Source organism: Sminthopsis crassicaudata, chromosome 5 (assembly GCF_048593235.1).
Source record: "Sminthopsis crassicaudata isolate SCR6 chromosome 5, ASM4859323v1, whole genome shotgun sequence".
NCBI classification, from domain to species: domain Eukaryota; kingdom Metazoa; phylum Chordata; class Mammalia; order Dasyuromorphia; family Dasyuridae; genus Sminthopsis; species Sminthopsis crassicaudata.
In genome coordinates, this window is record NC_133621.1 from 45,160,147 (window position 1) to 45,178,359 (window position 18,213).

General features: G+C 36.7%; 1 protein-coding gene across 1 annotated transcript in view; it reads left to right on the forward strand.

Moving 5' to 3' along the window:
* Window positions 1–5,776, forward strand: part of CDK6 (cyclin dependent kinase 6) — a 236,727-nt gene extending 230,951 nt beyond the window's left edge. The window contains exons 6-7 of the mRNA XM_074272228.1: window positions 2,556–2,691; window positions 5,442–5,776. Of these exons, the coding sequence (XP_074128329.1) occupies window positions 2,556–2,691; window positions 5,442–5,588 (283 nt within the window). The 3' untranslated portion in view covers window positions 5,589–5,776. The remainder of the gene's footprint in view (window positions 1–2,555; window positions 2,692–5,441) is intronic.
* The last annotated feature ends 12,437 nt before the right edge of the window (window positions 5,777–18,213 follow it).

Below are 18,213 nucleotides of genomic sequence, written 5' to 3' on the forward strand. Positions count from 1 at the left end.
ATCCTTAAAGAAAGTCACTTGGTAAGTTTCATAAAGCTTATCTTAAAAAAAAAAAAAAAAAAAAAAAAAAAAACTGAAAGCATTTTTGAAAGCCATGCTCTGAGTGCTTTTTTTCTATAACATGATTTCGGGGAGGCGTCATGGTTTCGTGGAAAGAGGCCTTGAATAAGAATTAGGAAAATTGGGTTCTGAGCCTCGCTTCTGCCACTGGCCTTCCTGTGGATCCTGGCCAGATACCTTCTTTCTCTGTGTTTCTGATGATGATATTCATAGGTGGATGAGAGGAAGAAGAGGGAAAAGAAAAAAGATGGAGGAAGGAAAGATGGGTAGGTATGTTGGTAAATAGAAAGGTAGATTGGGTGGATGGATAGAAAGAAAAAAAGAAAGAACAGAAAAATATAGATTGGATGGATGGATAAACAGACAGACATTATTTCCAGTAGGCAGTATTATACAATGACTAAAAGAAAAACATTAGAGTCCAGAAAACCTGAGTTCAGGCTCTTCTTCAGGCAACTTTTTAATGCTACACTGTGAAATCCCAGATCTAATAACTTACAGCTTCCTCTCCTTGTCCCCCACAAAAAATAATTACATTGTTATATTCACTGTGAATTCCCTTGGGATGAAATAGGTAACGACATTGCTTGGTTTTCTGTAGACTTAATTCCACTGAATGAAGGATGTTGAAGAAAGTCCTGCAGATAAGATACTTTTTAAAACTGATTTTAATAATACATTCTAGATACAATTAGTACTGATAGGTGATACTTTGTAAAAGTTGTTGAAAGAATAGAAGAACTTTAAATTAAAAATATATCTTCTCTCCTTGCTCTTCCATTAGCCCTTCCACTAAACTACCTTCTTTAATAATTCACAACAGTACTTAATTCTACATAATATATACATATAGAACTTATATAAACTATATAAGTTTTGTTTTTCTGTAGTGCTAAATTCTGTTCATATGTTCATACACGCTCAGTCTTAATATATAGAACACACTCCCCTGCTCACATCTTTGAAATATCAAAGAAAACGATTTCAACCTGGGTTTTTTAATTCATTTTCTCTTTATAGTTCCTATTCTAGACCTTGGTATCCAAGCATATTTTCATTTAGTTTTAATCCAGTCATTCCTAATCACTTAAGTCTCTTCCCTCTCCCTTTCCCTCTCTCCCTCTGTGTGTGTGTGTGTCTTTCTCTGTCTCCCTCTTCCTTCTGTGTATGTCTCTCTCTAGACTCATTAGTGGGCATGATAGCTGTATTTTTTGGAGTTGCCCCTCTCTCTCTCTCTCTCTCTCTCTCTCTCTCTCTCTCTCTCTCTCTCTCTCTCTCTCTCTCTCTCTCTCTCTCTCTCTCTCTCTCTCTCTCTCTCTCTGTTTCTTTCTGTGTGTGTGTCTATCTCTGTGTCTGTCTGTGTTTCTCTCTATCTCTGTCCCCCTCCCTCTTTCTCCTTCTTTCCCTCCCTCTCTGTCTCTCTTCCCCTCCTTTCCCCCCCCCTCCCTCTTTACACACACTTTAAGTCTTTGATTCTTTCTTTGCTTAGCATATAATTACTTGGTTCCGCTGCATCTGAGCAAGGCCAGGTGTAGGGTAATAACAAAAATCTTATGTGATGTGACCCTGAGATATGTTCTTCTATGGGGGGGGGGGGGGGGGGCGGGGAAAGATGCATAGACATTCCGTATGACCACACATACATGCCTGAGGAGAAGGACTTCATGAAGCAGCCGTCATCATTTGTGCCCTTTCATGATTGGCTTATAACCCTGATTTCAGAGATCAAGTGTGCTCCCCATTTCCTCAGAGTTATTTGAACATGGCCAGGAGTATGCTAGAGCCAGCTATGGTATTAATTCTTGGGGGGGGGGATGATTTAATTAGGTTTGCTTAATTTGAGAAATATTTCCTTCTGTAGAACTGAAATGCAAGGAAAGGAACTTTGAGTGTGATAATGAATAAACTCAATAACAATCAATGAATATTTCTTTATCTTCCAATCAATTCTACTTTAATCTAACACTTTGGAATACATTAGGTATTTTAAATACAACTGAATTTGTTCTCTCTAAGAGTAATCCTGGGCACAGTTTCTGACCTCTGTCTTTGAGTCTTCCAAGAATGCATCTAGACTTTTAATGTGATTGGTTCTGGGGATTATAATCAGACCCCCAGCTTAATTTTTCACGTAATAACTTGCTGATATCCAAGGGAGCTCTGCTGTAGTTGAGTTTTTGGTATCTACACATTCATTATTGGTGTGATGTCCTAGGCCATTATCTCCATTTCATTCATTTTATTGATGAGAAAAATCAGAGGCTAATTTCTATACCAAGAACCTTTGATTCCAGAGTCCATGACTTTTCTTTCCACAGGGCCATACCCCCTGAAATGAAATTATTCCTGAAGATCCCCTTAATGCTCCTAAGTGGGTGATCTTTCTGGGGTTCATTCTCTTCACCTGTGGACCGTGAGAGAGGCCTGTGTCCAGTAGAAGAGCAACACTCTCCAGAACTGACCAGAACTCACATTCCTATTTTTCTCTCTTACAGTGTCATTGGACTTCCAGGTGAAGAAGACTGGCCAAATGATGTGGCCCTTCCCAGGCAGGCTTTTAATGCAAAATCTCCCCAACCAATCGAAAAGTTTGTAACAGATATTGATGAGCTAGGCAAAGACTTACTTATGGTAAGTGCCCCTGTGTGCGGATGGGCCATATCAGAACCTATGCAGAGGGTAGGGGGTAGAAATGGACTTGAGGAGTCTGCCACTCAAATAGCCACAGTCGATTCCATCATCAGAGTCAAGTGCCAACAGACAAGTAGACATATATGTCTACAGAAAGAAAAATTTTTTTGCATCTGCAAAGGACACTCTTGCATTAGAAGCTTGGGAAGGCCTGAGTTCAAATTCCAAATCATAAACTTATTAGCCATGTGACCCTGGGCAAGCCATCTAAATTGCCTGCCTCAGTTTCCCCTCTTGTAAAATGGGGATAATAATTGCACCTACTTTCCAGGTCATTGTGAAGATCAAGTGAAATAACACTTTGTTTTGCAAACCTTAAGGCACTATGTAAATACTAGTTGTTTTTATCCCTGATGTAGCCCCTGGCATCAAAATCTTTGGAATAATCTAACCATAAAATCATCAAAGGTCTAGAGCTAGCATATAATTTGCTTACAAGTCATTCAGTCTAAATCTTTCATCTTACAGATAAGGAAACTGAGGCTGGTGAAGGTAGTAAATGGCCCATGGGTACTCAGCTAATCAATAGGAAAGCCGGGATTCCGTGGTTCTAACTTTGCCCTGTCACTCATTTGTATATTGGGTGAAAGACTTCCATTTCCAAGTTTAAGGCTTTATATAAATTGTCCACTGCATGGGAGAGAGGTGAAATATACCCTCCCACTGTGGGAAGAGAATTGGATTTAGAATCAGAAGTGCTTTTGCTCCTATGGGTAATTCATTTTATTCATTTATAATATGAGGGAGTTGGATGAAGTGCTGGGTAAACTCTCTTCCATCCCTAAATCCACAACCCCCGGACTGTCCTTCAATAAGTAGAAAGACCTGGGGCTTTGGGGTTGGAGGCTGGCCCAGCCACTCTTTGATCTCAGGCAAAACCCCTTGATGTCTCTGGACCTCAAAAGTCTTAGCCTGAGCTGTCCCTTAATAATCTGTGTGATTTTGCTGAGTCTAGCATAAGTACTAAGGACCATGGCACATGGAAAGGCCCTGCATCCGAAGTGGAACCCTGCAGTGGTTTAGAAGAGATGTCCTCTCTCAAAACTTCTTAGGGAAAGGCAATTATTGGTGTAATTGTCTGCTCATGTGTAGCCATTTCTGGGACTTATAGAGTAACCAGTGATTGTCCATTATTCTTCACTCCTGAAACAAGTCAACTGAAAACTTGTGACATTTTATTGGAAATCTTATGGTGGGGGAGTAGGGAGGAAAAGTGTGAAGACCTTGATGAAACAGCCAGATTATTCAGCAGAAACTGCACACACCAGGAAGCAGTAGAAGCAGTTGGACCCTGTGGGAGTGGGATTCAGCTCCCAGGCTTGATACTCCCCACGTTCAGTTTGTCCTTCCTTGCCTCCCACACTTCTCTCTAGAATTGTAATCACTCAAAATGCATTTGCAACTGGGGATTTCTTTCCTCCACTAAAACAGAATTAACTCTATACTAACCTGATGATTACCTTTATTTTTAAGTACCTCAAAAGAGCCCTTATTTTCTCAGAGTGACTGTACCTTCCAGCAACCCTGAAAAGAACCTTCACTCTGGTCTAGGGACTGGAGCTTCGCCCCAGGGGCTGGGCAGCACTTATATTCGGTCAGCAGATAAAAGCTCCTGAGCTTAGTCAACAAGCATTTATGGAGCGCTGACTATATGCTGACTACTATGCTAAGAAGTCTGTGTTTTAATGAAGAAGCCAATGTGTTCAGGTATGAATAATGTGCAGAGATAGGATAGATACATAAATAGGTGAATAGATACAGGGACTGATAGATTTATAGAAAGAAATAAAAACAGAATTAATAGATAAGCAAAATAGACACAGGCAGATGGAATAGATAGAAAGAAAGAATAGATAAACTCTTTAGACAAGATAGATAGACAAACAGCCACAATAAATAGGAGATGGGACGGGATGATCTTAAGAGGGCAGATACAAGGTAACCTTAACTGGAAAGGCACTTGTGACAGGATAAGGGACTAAGAAATGCCTCCTGCTGAAGATGACATTGGAACTAAGTCTTGAAGGAAGAAGCAGAAGGAAAGAGGAAGAGAAAGGAAGACATTCCAGATTGGGGGGATAGACAATCTGTGCAGAGGTACCCAGTTAACAAAAGTGATTTGTTGAATTGCATCTCCCCTTTCTCCAGTTAAATTTTCCCCTGGCCAATATCCAAGGTTTCCTTCATGACCCACATCCCCTGCATGGCTTGTCTCACATGCCAGAATGGCAGGTCGTAGCCTCTCCATATCTTGGCAGAAGGATTCATGAGTTGCTGTGGCCAAAATAATTCATTGCCTAGTGAATGCCTTTTAGGATACAAACTTCTTCATGCTTAGCTATAGAATATTATAGTATGGTATTGTATGGTCTAGAATAGTTCTCTACACTGTACTAAATCTTAGTGTACTGTGGTATAGATTCTCATTTCTCAAAGCAGTGGTCTAAAAGTTGGCTTTCTATCCACTGTACCACCCTGCTTCTCCTCCATATGTGTATATTAAATTTTCATATATTACAATCTTATATATTTTATTTTATGTATTGAAAAACATGACTAACAGAAAACATTAAGAACCCTTGGTTGATTATCACTCCATGTACAATAGCAAGTACATTTATAGTACTGCATGTAAATTATTTGTTACAGATTTTATTGGAATATTTTCCCCCTTTCTTCTCTCCTCACAGAAGTGCTTGACATTCAACCCAGCAAAAAGAATCTCGGCTTGCAGTGCATTGTCTCACCCGTATTTCCATGATGTAGAGAAACCTCATGAAAATGTGGACCCTCGGACACCCCCCAGCCAAAGCAGCAGTGAGGGCAACAGCGCTTGAGGCGATCAGTGCTCCCTGGAGTTGAACTGATAACTGAGGGGCCGCCCCCTGGGAAGGCAGTGCGGTCACTGATCACATCTGGGCTTCTGGAGGGTCTGCCTCTCTCTTCTGGATGACGATCTGTTTCTCCCGGGAAACTGGCCGAGTTTACTGTTTCCAAATCAATGCAAAAGCAATTTTGAGTTTCATGTTCGTGTGTCTGTTCGTTCGTTTGTGTGTTTGTTCAAAATACCTGGAAAAACAAGACAAAAAAAACAAAACAAAACAAAACAAAAACAAACAAAAAAAAAACTCCAGATGAAGAGAAGCTGCTGACCAATTTTGCTGCCGTTTCTTTTGTCCAACATCAAATGCTGCCAGAGTGAAGTAGGAATAATCCAGTCACTGCCGACTTAAGATGTAATCTCTCTATAGCTGCTGAAGCCTAATTTGGTACTCTTTGAGTGAGTGAGAGTGAGTGTGAGTATGAGTGTGGGTGTGTGTATGCGTGTGTGTGTGTGCGTGCGCGCTTGTGATCTCTTAAAGTGTTATTTTTTTAACTGCATAGAATAATTGAATTTTTAGAGGCTGAAGGGAATGGAATACAGATGCATCTATTTACTGAAGAGAAAATACCAGAATTAGGGCTTCTCTAGAAATGAGAAATTTGGGCCTATGTTGACATCTCCTTTCTTTCCAAATGCAGTGAGTTTACAAGGAGTTACGAGTTTATTACTACTTAGGCAAAAGTGGATGCACACTGAAAAATCCATCCCTGCCTTTTCAGCCCTGCTATGAATATCTTTAAGGGAAGTATTTCAAAATACATATTATCCTTTGCCCTCCTTAGAAAGCTAATTTTATTCAATGCAAATTTGTTTTGATTGTACAACATAATTATTTTTCTCTTAAAACAGGGCCCCAGAATAATTTCCCTACCTGTTATTGACTTCAGGGAATTTCCCTCTTAAAACTTAAAAAAAAAAAAAAAAATTAAGTAAATGAAGATGGTAAAAAAAAAAAATAGAGCGTCTTTTTTTTTCATGATTTGCAACCTTTAAACATTTTTTAAAGGCCTCTATTTTTAAAGCATTTCTTATTTTAGTTGAGAGAATCCTTCTTTTCTAGCTGGTTACAGGAATGCCCTAAGCGTTATCTCTACATGTTAACACTGTACTTTTCTATAATGCACTGCCTTACTTGCAAAATATGTATTGCATATTACCTCCTAGTGCCTAAGTCCATTACTGCCAGCTGGTTACTTTTACACACTGTCTTCATGTATCAGACAAACCTCTCATTTCTATGGAGTAAGATTGCAATTTCATTACCCAAACTCTTCAACCTTATTCAGGCCTTAGTGGTCTTCCCCTTCAAGGATCATTCATCATGGTCCTGTGCTTTTGTAGCTTAAGGAGATGAGTCAAGTATATATGTCCCTCTGTGGAACCAGCAAAAATAAAATAGATGTACAAACTTGTAGAGAAGACGGCTTGAATCTTTTACTTAGTATTTTTACTTTGGTAACTCAGTCTATTTTCAGTACAGCATTTATCTTTTTAAAAAGGGGCAAAAAACCCCAAAAGCCTTTACTTATTTTTCAAGAGTAGCTTTCTCCTTTACAAATGCAACCGTTGGGGTGGTTCTCTTCCTCCCCCACCCCTCAATATCTAGCCCATCTTTGCTTTTTGGTTTGGAGTAGGGATCCTTTATGGAAGGCACTCAGCCCACTCCTGGTTCTTAGGTATGGAGATGAATAGAGATCTTCATATCGTGACTAGTTCTGCTTTTTCCTGCTTTTTTACAATCTCCACCTTGACCTTAGAGATAGCTGCTTTTGTGGCCATGTTCCCCCTCAATCCTCTGCTCACGCACACTGTTTCCTAATGACTAATGTCTGATAGCAAGAACATAATCTCTTTGGAGAAATAAGATAGACTGTCACTTTTGCTGTGGGACTTATGCTTTTAATATATCTGCCAATTAAGATTATGTTCAGAAGCAGAATTATTAAGGAATGGACGAATACCAGCCTGAGACTTAAAAAACATATGTATACTTAACTTGTATGCTTTAGAAAACATTATAGTGTTCTTGAGAAATCAAAATATGCCATTTCATGGGGTATGCAAATATATCAAACTAGATGGGTTTGGGGAGTCACTTTTTAAAACAAAAAATACACATACTGTTTTGCTTCAGTGATATAAAAATGGGGGTTCTCCTTTGAAATAAAGTGAGGAGTCAGCTAAGAAGAATATTGCACATGTTTTTTATGATTTCAACATCAGTGAATGAGTTTTTAGCCATCAGCATTAGTCCTTGAAATAAAATTATCCTGCAGGTGGTTTAGATAATACCATCTATGACCAGAAGTGGGGAGAATTTTGTCTTTCTTTGGGGCACTAAATTTGAACAAAGTGGAGAGCTTTTTTTTGACATACCATAACCTTGGCTTAAGGAACTTTATTCCTTGATGCTTCATCCCTCTAGTCATCACTTAGGCAAAAGTTTTAGAACTTTTTGAAAAAAACAATGGGTTGCTGCATTACTATATTCTAGAGCTTGTTTTTGTTTTGTAATTGGCTTGTGACTTTCTTTTTTAGCATTTAATATTGACTTCGTTTTTGAGTTCTTGAGTTATTCCATCAGTTAGAGATATAACCCTTATCTCTTCTGTTAATTTATATATTGCATGAGCATGACTTGTTTTGTCATTTTGTGCTTTTGATGGTCACCTACCATATTTTTCATTTCCTGATTGCGGATCCACCCCAGACCCAATTGCTTTCAAGGAAAGCTTTTTCCTCAATGCTCCAGAAAAGCCCACTGGATTTTAGTTACTCATCCAAGGAACTTTTCATGGATCTTTGCTAATGCTAAGAAGCCAAGAACATCTAGGAATTCAAAATACCCTTTAATTGAGCCATATCTAAAAACCTATATAAAAAAAAAAAAAAGAATGTGTATGCTGTTTCCCATGTTAAAATGAAAGAGAACTATCTGGCGTTTTATACTGGGCCACCATGGGCTTTTGCCAAAAGCTTCTGTAGCAAAGTAATGAAGAAAATACTGCACAAGGCAGAGTTTTAGAGTTAGTCCAGGACAGGTAGAGTGAAACAAAACCTGTCTAGTCTTTTCTCATGAGATATATGATATGGTAAAGAGGTAAAAACTTAACCCAAAGGAAACAGACTTTCAGGAAACTAAGATAAAATGGGTTGGATTCTCCCATTTTGTTTCTTCTCTGAAGTTAACAGGAACTTGGGAGTTCAAGAAGGAGGGATATTGTGAGCAGATTCAGCCCTTTCTCCTGTCATAGTTGTCTCTTAAGCATACATCTTGGATTTCAGGCCTTCTGGCCCCAAGGAGGCTCTTACCAGAAGAGATCAAAATTGTCTAGCCTAAGAATAGAATCTTGGCATCTTGTAAGTTTGTAGGAGTACATACTCAACATCTCTTGTATAAAAAAAGGTACAGTATTATAAAACTGGAGCAGTTCATCTTTTTATCTTGGGGGGGAGCTTTGCTTTTTTTTTTTTTTTTTTAATTGAGAAAATTTTTCTAGTTTGTGACAGAAATGTATCAATATAATGTAATCAATCCTTTTAGACATAACAGATATTTTTCTCCTTATTTATTTGGCATTATGGTCTTTGGTTACACTCTGTGGACCTTTCACCCTAGTAAATATAACATATGGGACCTAGAAATGCCAGTATTAGAAGTCCACAATACAAAATCATATACAACTTCCTAACAACACAGTACACATTAAAATTCAGATTACCAAAGAATGCATTATTCCCTTCCCCTTCTTGGAAGATTCAAGTATTTTTATAACAAATATAGCAGACTATATATCTTTTATTTCTCTCAGAAGTGTAGATTTCTTAGTCAAGTCAAGTAGATCAAAACCCTGAAGCTATTATATTGCTTGATGTGGAAGATATTGCTTAGAGGGACCACCATTCTTAGCCATTTGGGTTCATTCTGTTTCACCAAAAGTATTAACCTTGGAAATGTCATTATAGAATCTTAGGTATAAATGATTTTTAGAAGAGCGAAATCTTTAGATTGTGAGATATGAATGTCATTTGTTTAAACACTTTTGTAAAATTGTGAATTATAAAAACAATGAAGACAAAGGAAGTTCAGAAGAAATAAGGAAAGTGTCCAAAGAAGGCTGGCTTGGAGACCATATTGGTATCAAAGAGTTTGTGTTATTAACAAATGTTTTGTAAGAATAAGTTAAAATTCTAGTGAGAACCCTAAATTTAGTATAGCCTAAAGAATTATTTGTGGAGAAACTGATCCTAAATTCTAAAGTATTGTTTTTATCATAGTTAATCTTCATTTCCTCATTTGAGTAAAATGAATTGGCTTGTAATTTCATGGCTCCCCCCTCCACACACACACAAAAGTTCAAGTTAAGCTTGTGGCTCATAATTTAAAACATTAATTATAGGGAAGTCCTGTTCACATTCTAAAATCAGAAACCTTTCCATATCCCAGCATTTACAACAGAAACTATTCACCAGAGAATTGAAGCCATTGTGTTAATAAGTAACTCATCCCCAAATAGCATATAACACATTTTGAATTTGGAAAGCCTTTGGTAGCTTCAGAAAAGACACTATTTTCAATGGACTAGCAGAGTAATTGTGTATCTTCATAAAAGAGCAAAAAGTACCATCAGATTTTTAAATGACATTATTTCCTCTCAGTCTACTTTGAATTCTTAAGGTTATTATTCATCTTTTCAAAGGGGTTATTTTGTTACCTTTCATTGAATTTCAAGGAGAAAAAAAGTTAATGGAATTGCATCAACACACTAATATTTCCTTCTTGGGTCTTCTGTTCTTCAGAACTGTGAACCTCAATGCCTAAAATTCCATCCCAGCATGTATTTAGAATTTTGTGCATGTATGTTATTTTGATTAGTTTGATTAGTTATTTTGATTTCCTTGTGGTAGATACGATCCAGTCTGCACCTTCTAGTCCTCTTGATTTTCATCCATTATTCCCTTAAATTTAGCCAATATGTCTTCTATGTTGCTACAAATCATCACTGGCAACATGCAGCTGCTTACTTATAACCACCATTAATTAATGATAATTAAGTTGTCATCTTAATTCCTTGGTGATCACAGTATTCTCTGATTAGCCATAGCAGTTTTGAAGAGAGCTTGGAGGAGGTACAAAAGGAAAAAGTTCTTGTTTTGTTTCCTATAGACTGACACTAAGATAGGAGATTATTCATTTTGTGCTAACATTTCTCCAACATGTCATTTTAGGAAAAAATCTGGCAAATTTTAGCACTATGCCATGCTCAGATCCTGATTTCATTTCATTTTTATTTGTTACTTGTTTTTTCAAGATCACTATGCCAGTATTATTCACTAATAAAAGAAGCAACTATTTAAGCTAATTTTGATAATAATGTAGCACTCTTCCCATTTGTCTTGATTAGAAAGAGTTATGCATCTCAAATTCAGTTCTTTCATATTCCTTGCCATTTAAGGTAGCTGCATTTGTACATGAAGGTGCATCACCCTGAAGAAATATAAGTGAATAGATCATACAACAAAGTAATACATAAAATAATTTTCTATGGCATTGCACTCCCATATGACAAATCCCTCAAACATAATGGACAATAAGCAATTTTTACATTGTAGTGTTCCAATTGGAATATATAGAATTAGGAAGAAATATGAAGTAGTTCATTTTCTAATCTATGATCCATGAACATTGCAACTTAGGAATTTGTCTCTGACAGATATTGGTTCTGTGACTATATAGTCATTTATTTTCTCTCTGCCCCCAAGAAACTAGCTAAGGTTTTTTCAGTTGTGGAACTGCTACTAATCTGTATTGGGAGAAGAAACTTCTTAGGAGTAAGCACATGGATAAAATCATAGATTCTAAATTGGAGTGGATCTGTGATTCATATACATGTGCTATATAGGTAAGTAGATAGTTAAACACAAATATGGCATGCAATATATATTATGTATGGTAAGTGTGTGTTTTGATTGCTTTTTTCCCAAAATTATACTTGAGATAACTTTACAAATAGATTTTTGAGAAGAGATTTTTTTTAAAATTTGACTTTATAACAAAGAAATGACTCAGAACTGGCACAAAAACCCATTATGGTAGATATCCTCCAAAGTTAGTATGTTTTTCCCAGTAAGATCATTGTAAGCAGAAAAGCAATTTTATTGCCTTCCAGGATTTCCAGCTATTGCTTACAGTTCTGAACAGGACCCAATCAAAAGGCTTTTTTTGTTTAATTTCCTGCACGGGAATAAAAAGATAATGCCTTTTTAAAAATATTCCTTTTACATATACTTTCTTTCAAGTGTTTATGATCTTATATGGATGACAGACTTAAGGATTGTTCAGAATCCACCTTACTGTACTGAATTTCCAGTTTCAATCCCAAAACAAAAGACCAAGGGAAGATCCTTAAATTGTTCTAAGGAGGCTAGAAAGAAGTCTAAGTCAGTTGTGAGAATCCAAACATGGCTTCCACCTCAAAGTCATTCCAGAGCTTATAGCTTATTAAGATGTATTTATTGGCCATCTCAGTGGAGGAGTCATTGTCAGAACCTGACTGGAAATGAGACTGACCTCCCTCCTGTTCATCTATTTGAAACAAAGTCCAGCCTCAGCAAGATAGCATGGACTTTGTTTCTGCCTAGAAAGCAACTATTGCACAGTGGTTAGGAAAGAAAAGCTATTGGGTGGTGTTTGAGAAAGAAAATCCTCCTTAAAGTCCAAAGAATATCTCCATAAAACTTATACAAAGAATATTTTGAAGAGGTACAGTTATTGAAATTCTGCCCAGGATTTGTTAGTCTGGGAACAGCACGTCTACAGATTAAGCTTCCCACTCCCTACTCCCCCAAGAGAAAATAACGAATTATAAGAAAGCTAGATCTTTTTCTGCATTCTGTATTTAAATAACTCTTACTTAACTGTAAAAAATGGACCCAGAAGAGTTGTTCATAAATCATCCTTATTTCTGCTTGCCCCTTAACCAGCCATGACATTATAACAAGTGAATTTTACTTGACTTCTCTATCTCAGTCCAGCAATTAAATATCTGTAAATGAATACTTAACTACCCTGGCATATTCCTCTGTACCAGAACTTTGTGGTGAATTACCAGGGAAGGAGTCCCATTGTTGGATAAATGGATTTTTCCTAAAAGAGTCCACCATTATTTCCTTTCTAAACAGTTCTCTTGTTTTTCTATAGCATCAATCTATGTAAGTTCTGAACATCTTCTTTGTGCCCTTACTTAAAAGCCCCCTAGACTTTTAGAAATATTTACTGTGTAACCAGAATCATCAATATTTCAGTGATCCCAAAGCACTTTGAATTTGACTTGCATTTCAAAATAGTAATCGCAATGTGGCAATGACCACATTGCTCTTACACCTGAATCCATCCCAGATCTTACTTCTATTCTTGAACCTGTTTGTGATGATGGGTACCCATATAAATATATATAGTCTTTTAGTTTGTATTCGTGAGTTTTGCTGTGATGAATAACAAGTGTACTAGTGAATCCATAGAACTTAAATACCAACTGCCCATCTGTAGGGAACATTTTCTAAAAGCCGTTCAGCATTCAGAAACTTATTTCTACCATCAATCTTCATTGCTATTTATTTCTGGATTATATCATGTGAAAATACAGCTGGAGACAGAAAATCTTAAAGCTTCCTGTTTTATACTTCATGTGTATTTAATGTTAATTACTATTATCCAAGAGCTACCTAATCTAGCTGGAAAAACTTAGAACTAAGTGCTTGAATAAGCTGCCTGCCTTTGCGTTAGATAAATTAAATGGGCTTGGTTGCCATTTTACACCTGAGTTTTCTTTATCAAATAGGCAAAGGAATTAACAGAAAGGACTTTAAAATGTTTTTTTGCTGTCAACTTTACAGATAGCATAATGTTAACAAAAAAAAAATGTCAACAAAAAAAAAACTCATTAAAAAACCATATTAGTAATTTAAGAGCTGCCCTAGATTGCCATGTGAGAAAATCCCAATCCGGGGCAGATGCTTAAGTTGGTGCCTTAGTTTGCCTGTTTTTGTGGGAAAAGCCTTCAGAATCATAAAGTGCCCTTGTATGTGTAAATGGAAACAGATAATACTGTTGACAGAAAGAGCCCTGAGTCAGGCTACTACAGAGTTTCTCTTTGTGATGGATGTTGTGTCTTTGGGTTTCTTGAATGTTTCAGACAACAAAAGGTCTAAGTTTCAAGGTCTCAGAGAACTTGGATTTGTACAGAGGTAGTTTTCTTTGATTATTAGGAAGAAAGGGATTGCAAGTGGAATGATGTTCAACCAGAATTGGGCAACTAGTAATATTCAGCATTTCAGTAACTTGAGAGATTTCTAGCATTTCATTTTTGATCTAAAGGTTTGAAAAGCATGCTTTTTTAGTGTAGAGATACAGTATGTGATAAGAGAAGCACAATATTGGTATTCATGAGAGTACCAGCACTAGAGATTTTTATAGGATATTTGTTCTGAGATGTGTAGAAATACATTTATACTGTAAAATATATTTGGGGTTTGGGTTGTTTTGTTTTTACAATTCCACAAAGCGTAATCAAAACTATTTTTTCAGGGTTACAATACGTAGGTCACACACAGTAAGCTTATTTTTTTTTCAGTGTATTCTGATCATAGATAATATTGTAAATGTTGAAAAAAATTCTGGGATTATACACTTGAATTATTGGTTTCTGTGTTTGAAATTGAGGTTATTCTGGTGATGTCTAGGGCAGGGGTCCTGTGTGCCAGAAGAGACTTCTCTAATCCCCTGCCTGACCCGCTGCTTGGCCGATGCCTACCATACTGCCAATCTGACAATCTTGTATCTTTCTCCATCTGTTCCTGCCACTAATCCAGGCATCTGTCATGCCCCTTTCCTCCACTTCCCACCATTGTCTTGAGCTGCCCACCGAGTTGGCTTTTCCTTATTTACTTCGGCTCCTGCTCAGGTAGCAAGGGCCCAGTTAAGAGGTGCTTTTGATGCCATCCTTTTTTGTGGACATGCCTGTGTATCCCCTGCTCCCATACTCAAAACCCCTCTGACCTTGCACTGCAACCCAGAGGAGGTATCCAATGCTTGATCCAGATTATCTGAATCTAAGGTTGATAACATACTCCAATGACTTTTCCATATCTTGCACCTAAAATCAAATTATTTCACTGAAATGTCCAGTTTGACTTTTGCTACAAGATAAAGAATTCCTTAAGGGTGCAAACCATACATTCCAGGCTGCTTTTTCTACCAATTCACCTTTCACCATATTTCTTCATACTTGAAATTCATTCTGCTATTTTAATATCAGGGTACAAACATGTTAAAGGTGCGTGTATTACTGTTCCTTCAAAAGGTGCATATTTTTTTTTCATTCAGTGTGCTTAATAATTGCTTTTAAACGGCTCTATTTTTGGTGCTTTTGGTTTAGCTGTTTTAGAAAAAGGTGCATGAAAATGCCTTGCCTGGAACATACCTTTACTCTAGATTTAGCTGTTTTGTCATTTTCTTAGGCTGACTTATCCCTTCTCTGTTCTTGGATACAGAGATGTGGAAAGGGAGCCTTAGCAGGAAACTCTTATGTGTCAGGACCCACCTCGGTGCCTTCCTTTACTCAGCCTATTTCAGGAGGTAGTTCTCTTCCATATTGGGCATAAATGCAGCATTGCTTTGGGGAAAGCATTCCCTTTGTGCATAAGTGAGCTGTGTAACCCTTCGAGATAGTATGGCCCAGGCCACAGATAAAAAGGGGTGGAGTAGGGTTACTACCATAGCACAGCTGAGACATTACCCTTTCTGGGAATTTTACCTTGGACAGCTCCTAGGAGGGGAAGTATTTCTCTTTTTGAAAAGAACATTCCTTCCTTTTAGCTGCCCAAGTGGAAAGCTCTGGCTTTTTTCTCCCTCTAGGCATTTGGAGATATAGGTCAGCTTATCTATAGTCTTCCTGGCCTGGAAGGAAAGAGAAGAGATGACATTTATTATTCAATGGAATGTAATGCCTAACAATTACAAAAAGCAAACTGCAGTATATAAAACTCAGAACACCCTCATATAATCAAAATCAACCTAAGTTTCAATTCCTTTACCCTGGTTTGAATAAAGGTCCATGATCTAATATACCCTTTCTAGCATGCGCCTTACTAAAAGGGATTTGTTGTTTCATTTCTCTAAGAACAGTTTATGGAGAGGGGAGAGAATGTATTGTAGGAGCAGCCACATGTTATCGATCACAGATGTTGAAAGGGCAGAAAAAAGGGTCACAGATATGGGATTAGATAAAACTTATTTTATCTGAAAAGTAAGTAGTCCTTTAGAACTGGATGTCTTACTGCTGGCAGTGCTAGAAAGCCAAGTTATGTATTTATTATCAAATGATGAGGTTCATTGTTTAAAAAAAAATCAATATTGGAATGTCATTGTCAGATTAATGTTTTCAGTTATGTACAAGGTAATTTGAACTAAAAAAGAGAAGTAGTTTGTATATTTATCATCCCATACCTACAGTTTCTTTCAATAAAAGTACTGGTAGCAAATAAAAAAAAAAATAACAGAAACACCAATATTTTTAAACTGTTCTCAAAGATTCGCTGTCTTAACTATATTTTTCTTTTATCTTGATGTAAGATGAATACAGTCACAGTAAGAACTGAATAAATACAAATTTTGGCAAAATGTGTTTCAAGCTTCTTTTGAACAAATTCTGTTCTTACAGCAAAAATAAGGAATAAAGTGAATAGTAGATCTTCTGAATTGGTTGAAATATTTACTCATTTCTTTTATTGATCTAAGTGTAAAATGGAGACTTAATGGTAGGTTGGGGATTAATTGTCAAAAGATGGGAAAGGAAAGGTAAGGAAGTAGTCTGGGAAGACAAGATCCTACAGAAGCTTTGTGGTACCTGAAATTGCTTACTGGGACAAGCTGAAGGAGAAAAGTTCTTGCTGCACTATACTGCTTCCCTTGCAAATTGAGCATCTTCAGAAAGTTTTTTTTTGTTTTGTTTTGTTTTTAAACAAAGATTAAGGGATCAGCTTAGTGTCAAATAGTTGCCAAATGTCAATGCTGGGATCCTCCACTAGTTCTTCTCAAATCCAGGCCCAGTCTACCATACCATTTTGCTTCTCATATTTTCTCTATTTTTGTACTTCCGATGTCTAAATAGACAGGGCCCTAGCCTGTTTTCTATCATGGATCATAGTTACAATTTCTTCAAGTATAAATAACATTTTTGACTAAATATCCCTCAAATTTAGTATTATAAAGGAGAGCTAATACTACTTACAAATGCACTGAAAGAAATCAAGACTGAAGAACTTTGGTGACTAAAAAATAGTAAGAGTATTAAGAAATCAAGCAAGAGTAAATCTCCATAGATCTGTAGGAAGATTGCTTAAGAAACATGGAGGCAATAAGGTTTTTTTCCCTTTTTCTTTTATTAAAGCTTTTTATTTACAAAACATGTACATGGGTAATTTTTTCAACATTGACCCTTGCAAAACCTTTTGTTCCAAAATTTCCCCTCCTTCCCCCTACCCTCTCCCCTAGCTGGCAGATAGTCCAAAATATGTTAAATATGTTAAAATACATATTAAATCCAATATATGTATACATATTTATATGGCTATCTTGCTGCAGAAGAAAAATCAGATCAAGGAGGAAGAAAAATAAAAAGTTAGAAAGAAAACAAAATGCAAATAAATAACAGAGAGTGAGAATGCTATGCTGTGGTCCACACTTCCCACAGTTCTCTCCGAGTGTAGATGACTCTCCATCACTGGTTTGAGTCATCTCATGTGGTGATAAAGTAAATCCATTTAACAAGTCTTTATTTAATTCATTTTTTTAAAGCTCAGTTTGTCATGTGGGACTAGAAATAAGTATCAGGTAAGCATTCCAATTTAGAGTTAATTATGGTAAATAATAAAGGAAAAATGATCCTTTTGGCCTCTCAGGAAGAAAAAAGGGGATATAGGAAAGTAGGTGAGGTGGCAAAGGAAGTAATGAAACAGTGAAAAGAAAGGGGGAAATCTTGATTCAACCATGAAGAAAGGAAAAGATATTCAATGAGGAAAGATGGGGTTCTTAACTGAATATAATTGTGGAGATCACTGCACTTCTAAGAGCATTTTGTGCCATCATGGACAGCAATGTCCTAGGGACAACTCACAACTGAAAGGTTGGGTGAACGAGGACCTGGAGGGAGATTCCATAAAAAAGTGAGGAGGATTAAAAAAAGATCATGAAAGGAAGAGGATTGAAATGAATCACATAGCTAAAGACATAGAAAAATTTCTACCATAGGTCAATACTTGTATTTTTTCTGTCTCCTCCAGGAAGCAAGACAACAGTCTCTTCAGTTTGGGACAAATCTAATAGAAATATAAACAAAAGGAAAAACACAGAATTGAACAAATTATGGAAGAAACTGAAGTGAAAAGATTTGTGGTTGTTTTTTTGGCATTGTATGGAATATTTTTGAAAACTAAGTCCAGAAATATTGTAAATAAATGTAAAAATGCATAGATAGTCTTTTGCATATCATAATGCAATAAAAAAAAGTCATTAATTG